Raw genomic sequence first — 20,091 nt, 5'->3', positions numbered from 1 at the left:
GATTGAATCCAACAGCATCCGAGAAGGCCATTCGGCCTACTGTGTTACTGCCAGCCCTTTGAAACATCTACCCGCTCTTTCGCCCATTGCCCTGAAACTTTATCCCTTCAACGGTTTATCCAGCTCTGGGTCAAAACTCCTGTTCAACCAGTTTGCTTATGGAATGGGGAGAATTTTACAAACTCACAGATGGCAATGGGTACAAGATCAGTTATTCATCCCAAAGTTGAGTTTGGTTGGTTTTGGTTAAGGATAGAGGTCAAGGTAAAGTCACTCTCAAGCTTCTCTCATTAGAGAGAGATGACTGATGGTGGTTTAACCTGAGGGTCACCATGCCTCAGATGAGGGGAGAGGTTGAGAAGGTGATTGACACAATAGTGCTGGTGTGTTTAGAAATAGGAAAATAGGAGAGATGAATGCATAGTGAAGGAGCTGGTGCAGTGGTCAGGGTGTCAGATTCTTAGATCATTGGAACCTCTTCTGGGGCAGAGGTGAACTGTACCAGAGGGAGGAGCTGCACCTAAACTGGAGGGGAACCAATATCCTTGCAGGGCGGTTCACTTGTGCTACACGGGAGGGTTTAAACTAGAGCGGCAGGGGGCTGGGAGCCAGAGCAGCAGGTCAGCAAGTGGAGGGATTGAGGGGAAGGTAGATCTAGGATCAGCAAATCAGAAAGGAAGGACAGACAGAGACAGGTAAATGAACACAATGGTATGAATGGACTGAAGTGTATTTATTTCAGCACAAGGAGTATTATAGTAAGGTAGATGAGCTGAGATCCTGGATCAGTACATAGGACTATGATGTTGTGGCCATTACAGAGACTGTGCTGAGAGGGGGAAAGGACTGGCTGCTCAATGTTCCAGAATTTCATTGTTTGAGACGAGAGAGAGAGAGGAAGGTAAAAGAGGTGGAGGAGCTGCATTATTAATCAGTAATGTTACGTCTGCACTCAGAGAGAGGACATACAGGAGGGTTCATCCACTGAGGCAGTATGGGGATAGTAAGTACTGCAAAAGGCACAGTTGGTCAGGCAGCACTAGAGGAGCAGGGGAGTCAACGTTTCAGGTCAGGATCCCTCATCAGGACTGGGGAGGGGGAAGTGAGCTGAGAAATGGGGGGGGGGGGGGGGAGCCGGGGGAAAGGTGGGTGGGATGGTGATAGGTAGATGCAGATGGAGGGGTTTTGATAGGTTGAGCTCAAAAATAAGATGGGTGTAATCACTCTGATAGGATTGTACCATAGGTCATCCCAATAGCCACCGAGAGATTGAGGGATAAATATTTCAGCAGATTATGGAAAGACTCAAGAACAATAGGGTTGTCATAGTGGGTGACTTTAACTTCCTCAATATTGACTGGGCCTCCCTTACAGCAAGAGGCTTAGACGGGGTAGAATTTATTCAGTGTACCTAAGAGGGTTTCTTGAAACAGTATGCGGATAGTCCAACTAGAGAGGGGGCCATACTGGACCCTCTGTTGGCTAATGAGCCTGACCAGGTGACTGACCTTACAGTGCGAGAGCATTTTGGATATAGTGATCACAACTCCTTAAGTTTTAGGCTAGCTATGAACAAGGATAAGTCAGGAACTGGGGCCAAGTTGGGGGAGGGCATATTACACCAGTAATGGACAGGAGGTAGGGAGTGTTCACTGGGAGAAGCTTTTATCAGTCCATATCTGATATGTGGGAATTGTTTAAAGACCTGCTGATCAGAGTTCAGGACCGGCATATTCCAGTAAGGAGGGCAAGGTAAGGGACCCTTGGATAATGAGGGAGGATGTGCATTTAGTCAAAAGGAAGAAAGGAGCATATATAAGGTTTAGGGAGCTAAAATTGGACTGGGCCCATGAGGAATATAAGCAGGAAAGTACTCAAGCAGGGAATCAGGAGAACAAGAAGGGGCCATGAAATGACTTTGACAAGTAAGGTTATAGAGGATCCCCAAGGCATTCCATACAGACACTAAAAACAAGAGGGTAACTAGGGAGAAGGTGGGATCACTCATGGATAATGGCGGGAACTTATGCTTGGAGGCAGAGGATGTGGATAAGATCCTAAATGAGTACTTTATGTCAGTGTTCACCCAGGAGGAGGATATGGAGGATAGTGAGATTTGTGTGGAGCATGCTGATATGCTAGGGCGTTTTTAGATCAAGAAAGAACTCGTGTTGAATCTCTTGAAAAGCATTAAGGTGGATGAGTCCCCAAGGCCTGATGGTATCTACCCCAGGTTACTGAGATGGGCATGAGAGGAGACTGCTGGGGCCTTGACCAAGATCTTTATATCCTCGCTAGGCAACGGAGAGGTCCCAGAGGACTAGCAAGTAGCTCATGTTGTTCTTCTAATGGTCAGTGGGAAATTGGGAAACAAATTTGTAAGGAGATCCCAGTTCTCTGTAAGAATAATAGGGTGGTAATGGTAGGGGATTTTAACTTTCCAAATGTAGACTGGGACTGCCATACTGTTAAGGGGTTAGAAGGAGAGGAATATGTTAAATATGTACGAGAAAAGTTTCTGACTCAGTATGTGGATGTGCCTACTACAGAAGGTGCAAAACTTGAACTATTCTTGGGAAATAAGGCAAGGCAAGTGACTGAGGTGTCAGTGGGGGAGCATAATTCTATTAGTTTTAAAATAGTGATGGAAAAGGATAGACTGGATCTAGAGGCTTACAAAATTATGAGGGGCATGGATGGGATAAATTGACAAAGTATTTTCCCTGGGGTGGGGAAGTCCAGAACCTGAGGGCATAGGTTTAGGGTGAGAGGGGAAAGATATAAGAGTCCTAAGGGGCAAGTTTTTCACACAGAGGGTGGTACGTATATGATTAGATTACTTACATTGTGGAAACAGGCCCTTCGGCCCAACAAGTCCACACTGACCCTCCGAAGAGCAACCCACCCAGACCCATTCCCCTACATTTACCCCTTCACCTAACACTATGGGCAATTTAGCATGGCCAATTCACCTAACCAGCACATTTTTGGACTGTGGGAGGAAACCGGAGCACCTGGAGGAAACCCACGCAGACAATGTGCAAACTCCACACAGACGGTTGCCTTAGACGGGAATTGAACCCGGGTCTCTGGTGCTGTGAGGTAGCAGTGCTAACCACTGTGCCACCGTGGAATGAGCTGCCAGAGGAAGTGGTGGAGGCTGGTACAAATGCAACATTTAAAAGGCATTTGGATGGGTATATGAATAGGAAGGGTTTGGAGGGATATGGGCCGGGTGCCGGCAGGTGGGACTGGATTGGGTTGGGATATCTGGTCGGCATGGACGGGTTGGACCGAAGGATCTGTTTCTGTGCTGTACATCTCTATGATTCTATGACTCTCTTCTTGAAGGGAAATGGGAATAATCCAGGAAACTATTGAATGGTGAGTCTCACCATGGTGGTTGGGAAGCTACTGGACAGAATTCTTACGGATAGGATTTAGCATTTTTGGAAAAACATGGCCTAATAGGGACAGTCAGGTCGGAATGGGCAAGTTGGACCAAAAGGTCTGTTTCCGTGCTGTACATTTCTATGACTCTGACTCTAAGTACCTGTGATACAGGAAGACAGATAGAGGGTTTTTTTTGAAGAAGACAGACATAACTATCTGGAAGATTAGAGAGTGGACAGGTTATTTCAGAGAAAAACAAGCCATTCAGTGCGAAAAGGCCAGTAGGAGCAGTCTGCAGGACAGTCAAGGCAGGAGAAAAGAAATCATGCTTAGTTTAATGTTTTGCAGAGGGAGACATCTTCTGGTAATTCTTGCAAATTGTCCTGACGAGTACAAGTTTTTGACAAAATACGTTTGTTTTCAGCAATCTCCAACTTTAATATTCCCTTTGTTGTTTTGGGAATCTCCAAGATCTTGCTCCTATCTGTCTCTGTAATCTCCTCCAGATCCTCAGGCCCCTCCTCCCACCGTGATATTCTAGATTAGGCTTTATCGGGTTCCTTTGTTATGTCACTGACAGCTGTGCCTTTGGTTACCTAGACCCCAAGCTGTGCAATTCTTTGCCTAAATCTCTCGCCTTCTCCCTGGTACCGGGAGGGATGGGCAGTCACTGTCTTAAAGTAAGTGGCTGTCCGTCTAAACCGGAAAATGATTCCTTGGAGGAGTCGTGTGCCCTTTAAATAATCATCCTGAACAGGTAGTGGATGCAGTCCTTGAATATTTCTAGGCATGAGAAGGATCGATATTTCATTAACAAAGAGGTGAAAGGTTATCAGGTTGGCTGGGAATGTGGAGAATTAGATCAGCCATCATTTTATAGAATGATGTGCTGGGAATGAGGGGCTGAATGGCCTACTCCAAACACACATTTGCTTCCTTTGAGAGGCTGCTTTAAGAGGTTTTGAGCAATAATACCTAATGACTCAGTATCTCATTTGCTTCATTTGCTCCTGTGAATCTTTCTGTATTTCTTTTACCTCTTTGTACAGCTCTTTACAAACAATTTTTTTTTGATTTGTGTGTGCTGAGTGCGACTCCCTCAGGGGTGGGGAGTTGGCATGTACAGTGATCAAGAGGCCTGAATTAGCTTCCAGCCCAGGGTCTGTACATTGACCGGGAATGGATACTGTGATGTACTGACCAAACTGAAGGGCACAGCCTGATCTGCTGAGGCTGGAGCAGACACCTGTCAGTACAGTTGCAGGAGCAGTGTGCACCATCTTACACTGTCCCCTGAGACTACAGGAGGACCACAGGATTAGCTGTAATGTTCTGGGTCATTCAGTCTATAAATACTCCGAACTGGGTTAATGTTCTAAAATAACGGAGAGAGGGATTTTATTTCAACGCTTGCACTTTTGAATTCCGGAGTTTAATTTCAGGATAGATGGCATGGATTAACAGAGGGTGGTGGGGGGTGGAGACAGACAAACAGAAGCAGAGAGACAGACAGGGAAAGAGCAGGACAAAGAGAGAGAGACAGGCAGGCAGAAGCAAAGGCTGACTGGTAGTTACTGACAAACACAAAGAGATAGAGAAAGAGAAGTGTGAAGAAGTAGCACATGGAGAATGAGAAACAAATTGAAACATTCGAAAACTCAGTTACAGGCAACAATAGAAAAGTGGACTGACACAGACAGTGAGAGAGCAGAAAATGGGGGAAGGGAGAAGAAGGGGAGACAGGAGGACAGGCGATGACAGGCCAGAGGGTGGGGGAGAGAGAAAGAGAGATGGGGGAGAGAGGGGGATACTGGGAGAGACGAGGAGACAGGTCAGAGGGGTGGGGGGGGGGCCAAGACGGGGAAGGAGACGGATTATAGGGAGAGAGGGAGACAAGCCAAAGGTTCAGAGAGAGAGAGACAGCGATGATGGGGAGGGGGAGGAGGGATACAGGGTAGAGAGGGAGACGGGGGAAAACAGAGGGGGAGTGAGAGAGGGATGAGGGGGAGAAGGGGGAATGGGGAAGGTGGGAGACCGCGAAAGGGGGAGACTGAAGGAGGGCGGGAGGGGGTGAGAGAGGGGAAATGGGGGAGACAGGGATTGTGCAGTTGAGTAGGAGACAGGGAGAGGGAAATCCAAATCACAGGATGATAACATCACAAACATTTCTGACAAACCATAATAGATCAACTGACATTGTTCGAGCTGGAGGGCAGTGCATTAGTGAAGCCCAGGGGTCAGTGTGAGCTGGAGACGCACCATACTAACTCCTGAACAAGTTGAATGGCAGAGGAATGAACAGGATTACCTTAATGTCCAGGTGAAGGATGTTGTTCTGATGGAGATAATTGAGACCTTCCAGAATCTGACGGATATACAATCGCAGCTAGACAGGGGAGATCTCAGTTAGTCACTGATGATACAAAGCAATGACCCCACCCTACCCCACCCTGCTCTGCCCTGCCCGACCTCTCAGACTCACTGGACCAAATACACTGGTGCCAGGCCACAGTCGGTTCAAATCTCACAGGGGGCACTTTGGGAATCTGAACTCCATTTGTTCCTGAGAATGAATTATAGAGCAATAAAAGATCAAACAACTGCCTTAGGAAATAAATTTGGAATTGTCGATGACTGAACATGTTCAAAGTGTGAATGGACACCTCAAAATGTACTCTGACCACCATCTCCCAGTGGCAGTTAATGCCATTGATGTAAAGGATCCTGAGTTCAAGGCCTACTTCTTAAATTGGAGTGTAAAATCCAGCTGCCATTCCTAATGCCATTCACAGGAAATGCTACACCATGGGAGATACTATCTCTGGGGCGAGAGGTTAATCTGAAATTTCATCAGGTAGATGCAAACCATCATATAAACACTATTTTAATGAAGAATAGGAGGGTTAGCCATTATTTTAAACTCAAAGAGAAACAAAAACAGATAACTAATCATTCTTACATGGATATTTGTGGGACCTTAATTTCCTAGCCTCTGACTTGCTCTTGTATACACTGTGTTTATGTGATGAGTCCAGTTGAATTTCTGGTCAAAGATAACCCCCAGGATGTTGAAATTGGGGATTTAGTGTTGGTAACATCACCGAATATCATGGGGTGGTGATTAGATTGTCTCTTATTAGTGTTGGTCATAGCCTGGCATTTGTGTGGCACAAATGTTATTTGCCACTTGTCAGCCCAAGCCTTGTCCAGTTCTTGTTGCATTTGAACATGGACTGCTTCGGTATCTGAGGAATCATGAACGGTGCTGCAGATTATGCAATCATCGGTGAACATCCCTATTTCTGACCTTATGATGGAGGGAAGGTCATTGACATAGTAGCTGAAGATGGTTGGCCCTAAGACACTCCCCTGAGGAACCTCCTGCAGTGATGTCCTGGAGCTGAGATGACTGACTGCCAACAATCATGGCCATCTCCCTGTGATCCAGGTATGACTCTAACCAGCACAGAGTCTGTCCCCAATACCCACTGATTCCAGTTTAGCCAGTGCTCCTTGATGCCACACTCGGTCGAATGCAGCCTTGATGTCAAGGACTGTCCCTCTTCCCACTCCTCTGGAATTCAGCTCTTTTGTCCATGTTTAACCCAAGGCTGTAATGGGGTCAGGAGATGAGTGGCCCTGGCAGAACCCAAACTTGGCGTCACTGAGCAAGTTATTGCTGAGCAGTTGCTGCTTGATAACACTGTTACTGACCCCTTCCATCACTTTACTGATGATCGAGAATAGACTGATGGGGCGGGAATTGGCTGAGTTGGATTTGTCCTGCTTTTCTTGTACAGGATATACCTGGGCAATTTTCCACATTGTCGGGTAGATGCCAGTGTTGTAACTGGACTGGAACAGCTTGGCTCGGGGTGCGGCAAGTTCTGGAGCACACGTCTTCAATACTAATGCTGGAGTGTTGTCAGGGTCCGTAGCCTTTACAGTATCCAGTGCCTCTAACTGTTTCTTGATATCACGTGGAGTGAATTGAATTGGCTGAAGACTGGTATCTGTGATGCTGGGGACTGCTGGGGGAGGTTGAGATGGATCATCCACTCTGGTTTTGCAGAAGCTGAAGATTACTGCAAAAGCTTCCGCTTTATCTTTTGCCCTGATGCACTGGGCTCTTCTATCATTGAGGATGGGGATGTTTGTAGAGCCTCTTCCTCCAGTGAGTTGTTTAATTGTCCACCACCATTCACAACTGGATGTGGCAGGACTGCAGAGCTTAGATCTGATCCATTGGTTGAGGGATCACTTAGTTCTGTCTATCATTGGCTGCTTATGCTGTTTGGCAGTGCTTCATCTGGTGCTGCTCCTGGCATGCCCTACTGCATGAACCAGGGTTGATCCCTTGGCTTGATGGTAATGGTTGAGTGAGGGATATGCCGGGCCATGAGATTACAGATTGTGCTGGAGTACAGTTGTGTTGCTGTTGATGGCCCACAGTGCCTCACGGATGCCCAGTCTTGAGTTACTAGATCTGTTTGAAGTCTGTCCTTTTTAGCACGGTGATAGTGCCACACAACCCGATGGAGGGTATTCTCAAAATGAAGGTGGGACTTTGTCTCCACAAGGGCTGTTCGGTGGTCACTCTAACCGGTACTGTCATGGACAGACGCATCTGCAGCTGGCAGCTTGGTAAGGATGAGGTCAAGTCTGTTTTTCCCCCTTGTCGGTTCCCTCACCACTTGCCACAGATCCAGTCTAGCAGCGATGTCCTTTAGGACCCAACCAGCTCGATCATTAAGGCTGCTGCTGGTGGTGGTCATTGAAATCCCCCACCCAGAATACATTCTGTGCCCTTGCCATCCTCAGTGCTTCCTCTAAGTATTGTTCAACATAGAGGAGTACCTCAGCTGAGGGAGGACAGTACATGGTAATCAGCAGGAGGTTTCCTTGCCATTGTTTAACCTGAAGCCACGAGACTTCATGGGGTCCGGAGTCAATGTTGGGGACTCCTGGAACAACGCCCTCCTGACTGTACCCCACTGTGCTGCCACCTCTGCTGGGTCTGTCCTGCTGGTGGCGTTAGGAAAATGGTGGTGGTATTTGGTACAATTCAGTGTGTGACAGCTCTCCCAAATTTGGGACCCCCCCCCCCCCCCCGCTATTGCTAAGTCTGACTTTGCAGGGTCAACAGTGCAGTGTCTGGCTGACTTTCATTCCTTTATTAAGACTGTCTATTGAGACAGAGTGGTTTGCTCGGACATTTCAGACAGTAGACAAGAGTCTGTAATCACATATAGGTCAGATCCACAGGAGACTGGTAATGGTTACATGGTCACTATTACTAAGCCTAGTGTTAAGTTAAGTTGGCCATGGCGAGATTTGAACCAGTGTTCCAGAACAGCTCTATGGATTATGAATTCAGAGATATTGCTGCCATGCTAGACTATTGAATCCCTACAGCACAACCACAGCACTGAATGTTAACTGCTTTCAAACAACCTGAGGTCATGAAAGGCGCTATTATCAATGCAGGTCTGACTAATTGGTAAACCCTTCATAAAAGCAAACATTCCCCATCAGACACAAGGTGAAAGACTCGGGATGAGCACAGTTTAGGATGGGCTCTGACCCCTGGCTACTGTGCTCTTTGACAGACTGAGGCATGTGGGGACTGAGCCTCAGACTCACCTCGGTTTCCAAGACGTTGGGTTTCTTCACCAAGCGATCAAACAGCTCCTCCTGAGCACAGCTACAGTCCTAGTCAAGGCAGAGACAGACAGAGAGAGAGAGAGAGAGAGAGAGACCTGCCATCCCTCAGAACGGACAAGGTCAGAAACCCGCTGCTATTACAGTAGGAACACACTCAGTCACCACACACACATACACACACACACTCTCCACACAATAACACACACAATTCTTTCACTCACACACACATTCACATTCTCACACACACTCACCTACACACCACACACAGTCTACAATTCTACATCAGACTGTGTCAGGTAGTGCCATTAGGATGCAGAGACTCCGCTTTTACTGCAGTCCTCAGGCCTTTAACAGTATCAAATAAAACTCACTCTACACTGTCTCCCATCAAACACTTCCAGGACAGGGACTACACGGGGTTAGATAGAGGGTAAAGCTCCCTGTCACTGACCATATGGAACATGGCTGGTATTGGTTGAGTTGCTGATTTGATACCTCTCCCTCTGACCTGCCTGATGTCTTTTCTAGTTTCCACTTATCCTCACTTTTCAACATAGGAACAGGAGTAGGCAATTCAGCCCATCGATGCTGCTCCACCATTCTATAGGATATGTGGCCTTGCTCTATATTCCTGCCTTGGGTCAATATCCCTTACTTAATAAGAAAAAGCCTATCTCAGATTTAAATTTAACAACCAAATTAGCATTGACCACTATTTGAGGAAGGGAGCTCCACATCTCTACACTTGCACCATCACTGCACTTTCTCCCCCAGCACCCCCATCCCACCACATCACTTGATGAAGGAGCAATGCTCCAAAAGCCTGTGATTTCAAATAAACCTGTTGGACTGTAGCGTGGTGTTGTGTGACTTCTGACCCAGAATATCTGGGTTCAAACCTCGCTCTGAACCAGGAAGGCACATTCACAGCACAGACAGAAAGATTCAGTCTGTAAATCCTTCCAGTGCACAATAACGAAGGACAGTAAGGGCAGGAAAGATCTTGGTCAGTCACGTGACGGGGAAAATGCTGGAATACTGAAGAGGGATTGGGAAAACTGGACCTGTATTCCTTAAATTTTCAAAGAATCCCCTTGACACACAGAAACTACTGAAAGGGACAGACAGGGGAGCTATTTCCCCTGGTTGGGGAGTCTCAAACTTGGGTTACAATTTAAAAATAAGGAGGTGTTACTTTGGACAGAGGTGAGAATTTTACTCCAATTTGGAATTCTCCACCACAGAGTGCTGTGCCTGTTGTCTTTGAGCGTGTTTAAAGTAGAAACTGAAGGATTTGTGATTCCCCGTGAGGTACAGGCATATGGGGCGAGTAAAAGACATTGAAGTATTCACTCAGCCATGAGCGTACTGAATAATGGGAGGCAATGGCCTGGTGGGATTATCGTTGGACTGTTAATCCAGAGATCCAAGTAATATTCTGGGGAATCCAGGTTCAAATCCCACCACAGCAGATGGTGGAATTTGATTCAATAAAAGAAAATTGGGATTAAAAGAGTCTAATGATGACCATTAATCCATTGTCGATTGTCAGAAAACGTGATCTGGCTCGCTAATGTCCTTTGGGTAAGGGAATCTTCCATCCTTACCTGGTCTGGCCTACATATGACTCCAGACCCACAGCAATGTGATTAACTCTTAACTGCCCTCTGGGCAATTCGAGATGGGTAATAAATGCTGGCTGGTCAGTGATGTCCACATCCTGTGAATAAAGTTTAAGAAATGGAGCAGGATTGATGGGCTGAATGGCTTCCTAATGTTCCTGTCATTAATATCCACAGCTTCAGACGGCAATGATATGAGTGTAAATAGACAGGGAAATTAAATTCAAACCATAATCGGATCAGATGTGACCAAATAGGGACAGGCTTGAATGGTGTGGAAAAGTAAGTGTTGCCCCCAGAGGTATGTACTCAGGGTTGGGGGGAGGGGGGGTGTTAGTTCAGTTGGTTGGATGGAGTTCGATGAGGTTCAGGGGCAACCTCCCTGCCCGAGTCCCTGGTGGTGCTCACGGCATTCTGTGTCAGACTCTGCTGCTGGCCAAAGCAGAGTGGCCTACACCCACTGGACCCTTGACTAGGCCCCAACACATTTTGTAAAGGGGTTCCCCAGAGCCAGTCTCTGAGTGGGCGCTGTGTGAAGCGGGGGTTGGAGGTTGGGGGGGGGGGGGGGGGGGGGGCACAGGGGGGAGTGAAAGAAATTGTGTCCTGAGAGCAGTTTGGATGATGAAAGGATACAGCTCTAGGACAATTACAATACTGCTCTTTTTCTCAAAAGCATCATGGAAGAAGACAATCCTCTCGTGATCGAGCTGGGACAGAATCTCCAGCTCCCTCACGGCCTCGTCCCGCGGAGCAGCACGGAAGGAGATGAACTTGGCGGCGTAGTCTAACTTGCTACTCCTCTCCATCACTCGCTTGATGCACGAAAAGGCACCCCTTCGGAGAAGGGAAACAGAAATGCTGGTTAACAACTAACTGGCACACAGTAGCATCAGTGCCTCACAACCCCCTGTCTGCAGGGAGAGGAAGTGAGAGGTTCAGACTATCACGGGTTGGCTGAACCGACTGCTGCAGGGAAGAGAAGACCGAGGTCTTGAAGCGGGTCGAAGAATCTGACAGGGCAGGATATAAAAAGGATGTTTCCACATGAAAAATCGGGATTAGTGCATCTCCTGTGGCTGTTATTGTCGGTGCTGACTCAAGGGCTAAAGGGCGAGTGAGACCAGACATAGGAGGAGCATTTGGAGGATTCTGGGTCTGTAATTGATGGAAAATGTGGAGTGGGGGGGATCTGTTCAGAGGGATGTGGGCCAAACACAGGCAAATAGGACTAGTTCAGTTTGGGAAAGCTGGCCAACATGGAACGAGTTGGGCTGAAGGCTCTGTTTTTGTGCCTGCATGACACTATCACTCTATAATACTGAGAGACCTGGATAGAGCGAACGTGGAGAAAATATTTCCATTAGGAGGAGGGACTAGGACCCAAAGGCACAGCCTCAGAGTGAAGGAACAACCTTTTTGAATTGAGATGAGGAGGACTTTTTCCAGCTAGAGGGTGAGGAATCTGTAGAACTCACTGCTGCTGAAGGCTGTGGAGGCCAAATCACTGAGTGTGTTTGAGACAGAGATAGATATGTTCTTGATTAGTAAAGGGGAGAAAGTTTTGGGGAGAAGGCAGGAGAATGGAGTTGAGAAACATCTCAGCCATGATTGAATGACAGTTCAGACTGAATGGCCTAATTCTGCTCCTTTATCTTACAGACTTATAGGAGTCAAAAGTGTCAGTAATAAATCTGATTGAGAATTCAGGAGAAATGGCCTTAATATGGATAATGTGGGAGTGACTCCCTCAGGGGGCATTTGGGGCAACTGGATAAAGGTAAGGGAAAAAGGAATAGGAGGATATGGTAGTGGGGTCAGATGGAGCGGGTGTGGGACAAGCTGAGGGCTGACCTGAGAGGGGTGTTAGGTGCTTATGATGGGCAAGGACAGAATTAATAGAAAACAGCTGTTCCCCTTAGTCGAAGGGTCAGTAACAATAGGGAATCATTTTAAAGTGAAAGGCAGGAGGTTTAGAAGGGATTTGAGGAAGCCTTTTTCACCCAGAGAGTAGTGGGAGTCTGGAATGCACTGCCTGGGAGAGTAGTTGAGGCAGGAATTTTCAGAACCTTTAAAAAGTACTTGGATGAACTTTTGAGGTGTCATAACATTCAAGCCTATGGGCCTAATGTGAGAAAGTGGGACTGGTTTAGGTCATGGTATATTTATGGCAGTAAAGACTTGATGGGCCGAATGGCCTTTTGTGTATCATTCTATGATGTGAAGCATAAGCACCCACTTCATGGAATCACAATTGTTATGGCATAGCAGGAGACCATTCAGCCCATTACCTAGCCCTGAACTCCTGCCTTTTTGCCATTTCCCCGTACACCATTATTATCCAAACCATCAGCCACAGAGCGACTGAACTGACTGCGTGCTGTGTAGCAAGTCTGGGTGAAAGCAGCAGGTCAAACAAAGCTTATAGAGATATAACCTTGGAGGGTCAGAGAGGTATAAGTGACCTAATAGGGGTGTATAAAATCATGAGGAGCATAGGTAAGGTAGATAGCCAACAACATTTCCCCAAGACAGGGGAGTGTAAAACTAGAGGGCAGAGGGTTAAAGTGAGAGGGGAGGGTTATCAAAGGGTTCAGAGGGACAATTGTTTTCACACAGAGGGTGGTGAGTGTCTGGAATGGGCCGCCATAGGCAGTTGTGGAAGCGAGTACAATTTTGTCATTTCCGAAACATTTGGACAAGTACCTGTATGGGATAGGTATGGAGGAATATGGACCAAACGCAGGCAAATCGGGCTAGATTAATTGTGAAAATGGGACAGCATGGGCAAGTTGGGCTGAAAGGCCTGTTTTCCTGCTGTAAACCTCCAAAACTAACAGTATGTGATGGATGGCAATTATAGAAAGGGGGGAAAGTCTCAGATACAGTCACATGGATGGGTTAACTTCAGGTAAGGTAAGAGAGGTAGGCAGCGAGAGCAGGAGTCTTTTGTGGATATACCCATTTCAAACAGGTATGCTGTTTTGGAAAATGTAGGGGGTGATGGATTCTCAGGGGAATGTAGCACAAACAGCCAAGTTTCTGGTATTGAGACTTATTCTAATGCAACGAGGGGTACGTCAGTTTCCAAGAGATCAATTTTGTTAGGGGATTCTGTAGTCAGAGGTACAGACAGACGTTTCTGTGGCCAGCAGAGAAAAAGCAGAATGGTGTGTTGTTTCCCTGGTGCCACGAGAAAGTGAGGACTACAGATGCTGGAGACCAGAGTTGAAAAATATGGTGCTGGAAAACACAGCAAGCCAGGCAGCATCCGAGGAGCAGGAGAATCGACGTGCTGTGTTTTTCCAGCACCACATTTTTCATCCCTGGTGCCAGGATCAAGGATGTCTCAGAGAGGGTACAGAATGTTCTCACCGGGGAGAGGGGCCAGCAGGAGGTCATTGTCCACATTGGAACCAATGACATTGAAAGGGAAAAGGTTGAGACTCTGAAGGGAGATTACAGAGAGTTCGGTAGAAATTTAAAAAGGAGGCCTCAAGGGTAGTAATATCTGGATTACTCCCGGTGCTACAAGCTAGTGAGGGCAGGAATAGGAGGATAGAGCAGATGAATGCATGGCTCAGGAGCTGGTGTATGGGAGAATGATTCACATTTTTGGATCATTGGAATCTGTTTTGGGGTAGATGTGACCTGTACAAGAAGGACGGATTGCACCTAAATTGGAAGGGGACTAATATCTAATATACTGGCAGGGAAATTTGCTAGAACTGCTTGGGAGGGGGGAGGGGTGGGACCCAGGGAGTTAGTGAGGAAAGAGATCAATCTGAGATGGGTACAGCTGAGAACAGAAGTGAGTCAAACAGTCAGGGCAAGCAGGGACAAGGTAGGACTAATAAATTAAGCAGCATTTATTTCAATGCAAGGGGCCTAACAGGGAAGGCAGATGAACTCAGGGCATGGTTAGGAACATGGGATTGGGATATCATAGCAATTACGGAAACATGGTTCAGGGATGGACAGGACTGGCAGCTGAATGTTCCAGGATACAAATGCTACAGGAAGGATAAAAAGGGAGGCAAGAGAGGAGGGGGAGTGGCATTTTTGATAAGGGATAGCATTACAGCTGTGCTAAGGGAGGATATTCCCGGAAATGCATCCAGGGAAGTTATTTGGGTGGAACTGAGAAATAAGAAAGGGATGATCACCTTATTGGGATTGTATTACAGACTCCCTAATAGTCAGAGGCAAATTGAGAAACAAACTTGTAAGGAAATCTCAGCTATCTGTAAGAATAATAGGGTAGTTATGGTAGGGGATTTTAACTTCCCAAACATCAACTGAGACTGCCCTAGTGTTAAAGGTTTAGATGGAGAGGAATTTCTTAAGTGTGTACAAGATTTCTGATTCAGTATGTGGATGTACCTACGAGAGAAGGTGCAAAACTTGACCTACTCTTGGGAAATAAGGCAGGGCAGATGACTGAGGTGTCAATGGGGGAGCACTTTGGGGCCAGCGACCATAATTCTATTCATTTTAAAATAGTGATGGAAAAGGATAGAGCAGATCTAAAAGTTGAAGTTCTAAATTGGAGAAAAGCCAATTTTGAAGGTATTAGGCAAGAACTTTCAAAAGCTGATTGGAGGCAGATGTTCGCAGGTAAAGGGATGGCTGGAAAATGGGAAGCCTTCAGAAATGAGATAACAAAAATCCAAAGAAAGTATATTCCTGTCAGTGTGAAAGGAAAGGCTGGTAGGTATAGGGAATGCTGGGTGACTAAAGAAATTGAGGGTTTGGTTAAGAAAAAGGAAGCATATGTCAGGTATAGACAGGATAAAACGAGTGAATCCTTAGAAGAGTATAAAGAAAGTAGGAGTATACTTAAGAGGGAAATCAGGAGGGCAAAATGCGGACATGAGATAGCTTTGGCAAATAGAATTAAGGAGAATCCAAAGGGTTTTTACAAATACATTAAGGACAAAAGGGTAACTAGGGAGAGAATAGGGCCCCTCAAAGACCAGCAAGGCGGCCTTTGTGTGGAGCCACAGAAAATGGGGGAGATACTAAATGAATATTTTGCATCAGTATTTACTGTGGAAAAGGATATGAAAGATATAGACTGTAGGGAAATAGATGGTGATATCTTGCAAAATGTCTAGATTACAGAGAAGGAAGTGCTGGATGTCTTGAAACAGTTAAAGGTGGATAAATCCCCAGGACCTGATCAGGTGTACCCTAGAACTCTGTGGGAAGCTAGAAAAGTGATTGCTGGGCCTCTTGCTGAGATATTTGTATCATTGATGGTCACAGGTGAGGTGCCGGAAGACTGGAGGTTGGCAAACGTGGTGCCACTGTTTAAGAAGGGCGGTAAAGACAAGCCAGGGAACTATAGACCAGTGAGCCTGACCTCGGTGGTGGGCAAGTTGTTGGAGGGAATCCTGAGGGACAAGATGTACATGTATTTGGAAAGGCAAGGACTGATTAGATAGTCAACATGGCTTTGTGCGTGGGAAATCATGTCTCACAAACTTGACTGAGTTTTTTGAAGAAGTAACAAAGAGAATTGATGAGGGCAGAGTGGTAGATGTGATCTATATGGACTTCAGTAAGGTGTTCGACAAGGTTCACCATGGGAGACTGATTAGCAAGGTTAGATCTCATGAAATACAGGGAGAACTAGCCATTTGGATACAGAACTGGCTCAAAGGTAGAAGACCAAAGGTGGTGGTGGAGGGTTGTTTTTCAGACTGGAGGCCTGTGACCAGTGGAGTGCCACAAGGATCGGTGCTTTTCACACAGAGGGTGGTACGTTTATGGAATGAGCTGCCAGAGGATGTGGTGGAGGCTGGTACAATTGCAACATTTAAGAGGCATTTGGATGGGTATATGAATAGGAAGGGTTTGGAGGGATATGGGCCGGCGCTGGCAGGTGGGAGTAGATTGGGTTGGGATATCTGGTCGGCATGGACGGGTTGGACCGAAAGGTCTGTTTCCATGCTATACATCTCTGACTCTTCAATAATCCATACAGACAAACAGACGTTTGCAAGGCCTTCGACAAGGTTCCACACAGTAGACTGGTTAGATCATGCGGGATCCAAGGAGAGCTCGTCAACTGGATACAGAATTGGCTGTGTCGGAGCAAGAGGGTGGTGGTGGAGAGTTGTTTTTCGGGCTGGAGGCCTGTGACCAGCGATATTCCGCAGTGATTGGGGCTGGCCCCCTGTTGGTTATCATTCACATAAATGATTTGAATGAAAGTATAGGAGATATGGTTCATAAGTTTGTAGATGACACCAAAATTGGACGTGTAGTGAACAGTGAAGAAGATTATCTCAGAGTACAACAGGATCTTGATCAGGTGGGCCAATGGGCCAAGCAGTGGCAGATGACTTTTAATTGAGATAAATGTGAGGTAAGACATTTTGGTAAGACAGACCAGGGCAGGACTTAGGCAGTTAATGATGGGACCCTGGCAGTGTTGTTGTACAGAGACACCTAGGGGTGCAGATACATAGTTCCTTGAATGTGGCATCACAGATAGACAGGGTGGTGAAGATAATGTTTGGCATGCTTGACTTTATCAGTCAGAGAATTGAATACAGGAGTTGGAACGTCACATTGTGGCTGTGCAGGACCTTGGGGAAGCCACAGTTGGAGTACTGTATACAAATCTGGTCACCCTGCTATAGGAAGGATACTAGAAAGGGTGTAGGAAAGCTAAAAAAAGATGTTATTGAGACTGGAGGTTTGAGTGATTGGGAGAGGCTGAATAGGCTGGGATTCTTTTTCCTGGAGCATCAGAGGCTGACGGATGACTGTATAGAGGTTCATAAAATCATGAGGGATCATGGATAGGGTGAATAGCCAAGGTTTTTTCCCTGGGGTGGGAAGTCCAGAACTAGAGGTATAGGTTTAGGGCGAATAGGAAAGTTTCAAAGGGACCTAAGGGGCAACTTTTTCACGCAGAGAGTGGTGCGAGTATGGAATGAGCTGCCAGAGGAAGTGGTGGAGGCTGGTACAATTACATCATTTAAAAGGTATCTGGATGGGTATATGAATAGGAAGGATTTAGAGGGGTATGGGCCAAGTGCTGGCAAATAGGACGAGATTAGGTTAAGATATGTGGTCAGCATGGACGAGTTGGACCGAAGGGTCTGTTTCTGTGTTCTATGACTCTGACTCAATACCCATAGTCTGTGAAAATAATAAATAAACCTTCACGGATCATTCAGTCTTTGATTGAGAAATTTCACAAGTGTTATTCCTCTGTTCTGATTAGCTGGAGCAGTAGAACTGATTTTAAAATTGAAAACATCCCACCCCCACCCCTTTACCCCTTTCCCCCACCACCCACAGCCCTTAGTGTTATGTTCCTGCCGCTCTGTGTCATTCACCTCCCGATCTCCTGATGCACATCATAATAATCAGATAACAGCCTCATTTTCCGCAAGATCGTATCCTCATCATCCATAGGTTCATCATTTCCAATTTTCTCTGGAAAAGAATAAAGCATCAGGAAAACACAATTTACAGAGAGATACTGATAGGTTAAATAAGTGGGTGAAGAGGTGGCATATGGACTACATTGTGGGAAAATGTAAGGTTGTTCATTTTGGAAGGGAGGACAAAAAACAGTATTATTTAACTGGAGAGAAACTGCAGAAAGCTGCAACACAAAGGGACTTGGGGAGACTTGGACACGAAACACAGAAAGCCAGGACACAGGGATAGCAGGTAATCAGGAAGGGCCAATGGAATGTTGGCCCTTATTTCAGGGGAGTTGGAGTATAAGTGTAGGGAAGTCTTACTGCAAACTGTACAAGGTGCTCGGGAGACCACATCAGGAGCACTGTGAGCAGGATTGGACCCTTACTTAAGATTAGATTAGATTCCCTACAGTATGGAAACAGGCCCTTCGGCCCAACATGTCCACACCGACCCTCCGAAGTGTAGCCCATCCAGACCCATCCCCCTAACTAATGCACCTAACCCTATGGGCAACTTGGTATGGCCAATTCACCTGACCTGCACATCTTTGGATTGCGGGAGGAAACCGGAGCAAACCCACGGAGACACGGGGAGAATGTCCAAACTCCACACAGACAGTCTCCCAAGACTGGAATCAAACCCGGACCCTGCCATTGTGAGGCAGCAGTGCTAACCACTGAGCTACCTAAGGAAAGATTTAATTTCAATGGAGGCAGTTCAGAGAAGATTCACTCGGATGATCCCTGCTATGGAGAGATTATTGTATGTGCTAAGGTTAAACAAGTCAGGACTGTACTCGCTGGGAGTTTAAAAGATTGAGAGGTGATCTCATTGAAACATACCAGATTCTTAAGGGGCTTGACAGGGTCAATGCTGAGAGGGTGTTTCCCCTCATGGGAGAGTCCAGGACCAGATGGCACAGCCTCGAGTAAAGGAGCACCAATTTAAGACTGAGATGAGGAGGAATTTCTTCTCTCAGAGGGTTGGGAGTCTTTGGAACTCCTTACCACAGAGAGCTGTGGGGGCAGAGTCCTTCTGTGTATTGAAGGCTGAGATGGAGAGATCCTTGGTCAGTCGGGGAATAAAGGGTTACTGGGAAAGGGCAGGAAAGTGGACATGAGGAATGTCAGATCAGCCATGATCCTATTGAATGGAGGAACAGATGCTGAATAGCCTACTCCTGTTCCTATTCCTTATAGTCCCAAGACATGGTTTCTGTGGTGACTATCGTAGACTCTTGGTTGTTAAATTTAAATTTCACCAGTTGCCATGGTGGGATTTGGAACCCATGTTCCAATTGGGCAGGGATGGGGGGATGCCTGGATTGCTTGTCCAGTGACATTGCTCCCACTGAGTGATCACTGTGCTCGTTCCCTGACGGCCAGTGGCTGGTCTCTCATTGTAGAGAGGGAGAGAGAGACATAACAGTTGGAGGTGGAGGTGAGGGGTTAAACCTGAGGGTTACTACACCTCCAGGCACGGAGTGAGATTGAGGAACAAAGGTCTTTGCATTGACTTCAGGCAGGGCGAGAATTGAATCAGTGATGTTGGCGCTCTGCATTGCAAGCCAGACATCCGACCAACTGAGCTTGCCAGTTCCCCAGCCCAGAGGTCGTGCTAGTGGACGGGGTGTTGCTGGCCTGTCTGATGGAGTGTGCTAACCTCTCACTTTCTGCCCATCCTGGCTTTGGAATACAATCCATACATCCTTGTCCACGTTCCCCAGTCCTTGACACTCTCCCCTCCCCCATCCCACCCCCATTCCTGTCGCAGGGCCAAATCATTCCAGAGAAACCATTAGAAGGAGCAGGAATGATAATTCCTCGGATGAGCTCAGCACAGTCTCCTGAGACCTATTGCTCCTCATCGTGTTCGAGACAGAACCTTGACTCAGGTCTGAGCTGATTAGTTCACAAAAATCACAGCCTGCCAGCCAACTATTCATTACCCTGACAACAGCAATGGC

The 20,091-nt window shown here is 46.7% G+C and overlaps 2 protein-coding genes across 3 annotated transcripts in view; one reads left to right on the top strand and one right to left on the bottom strand.

Moving 5' to 3' along the window:
* The window catches only part of spega (striated muscle enriched protein kinase a), a 354,671-nt gene that overhangs the window by 77,267 nt on the left and 257,313 nt on the right, over positions 1–20,091 (bottom strand). Inside the window, exons 23-26 of the mRNA XM_072580011.1 lie at positions 18,032–18,131; positions 11,313–11,513; positions 9,037–9,097; positions 5,702–5,779 (exon numbers count right to left, since the gene is read on the bottom strand). Coding sequence (XP_072436112.1) covers positions 5,702–5,779; positions 9,037–9,097; positions 11,313–11,513; positions 18,032–18,131 — 440 coding nt within the window. The remainder of the gene's footprint in view (positions 1–5,701; positions 5,780–9,036; positions 9,098–11,312; positions 11,514–18,031; positions 18,132–20,091) is intronic.
* Positions 1–20,091, top strand: part of LOC140482480 (obscurin-like protein 1) — a 71,863-nt gene that overhangs the window by 48,180 nt on the left and 3,592 nt on the right. The window contains exon 2 of one of the 2 annotated variants that reach the window (XM_072580013.1): positions 11,353–11,457. The exons of the other annotated variant lie outside the window; for it this stretch is intronic. The gene's annotated coding sequence lies outside the window, so the exon portion shown is untranslated. Of the gene's footprint in view, positions 1–11,352; positions 11,458–20,091 lie in introns of those variants that run through there. 2 annotated transcript variants of the gene reach the window in all.

Source organism: Chiloscyllium punctatum, chromosome 10 (genome assembly GCF_047496795.1).
Source record: "Chiloscyllium punctatum isolate Juve2018m chromosome 10, sChiPun1.3, whole genome shotgun sequence".
Lineage (NCBI taxonomy): Eukaryota > Metazoa > Chordata > Chondrichthyes > Orectolobiformes > Hemiscylliidae > Chiloscyllium > Chiloscyllium punctatum.
The sequence above is the reverse complement of the archived record's forward strand: the minus strand, read 5'-3'. Positions and strand labels throughout refer to the sequence as shown.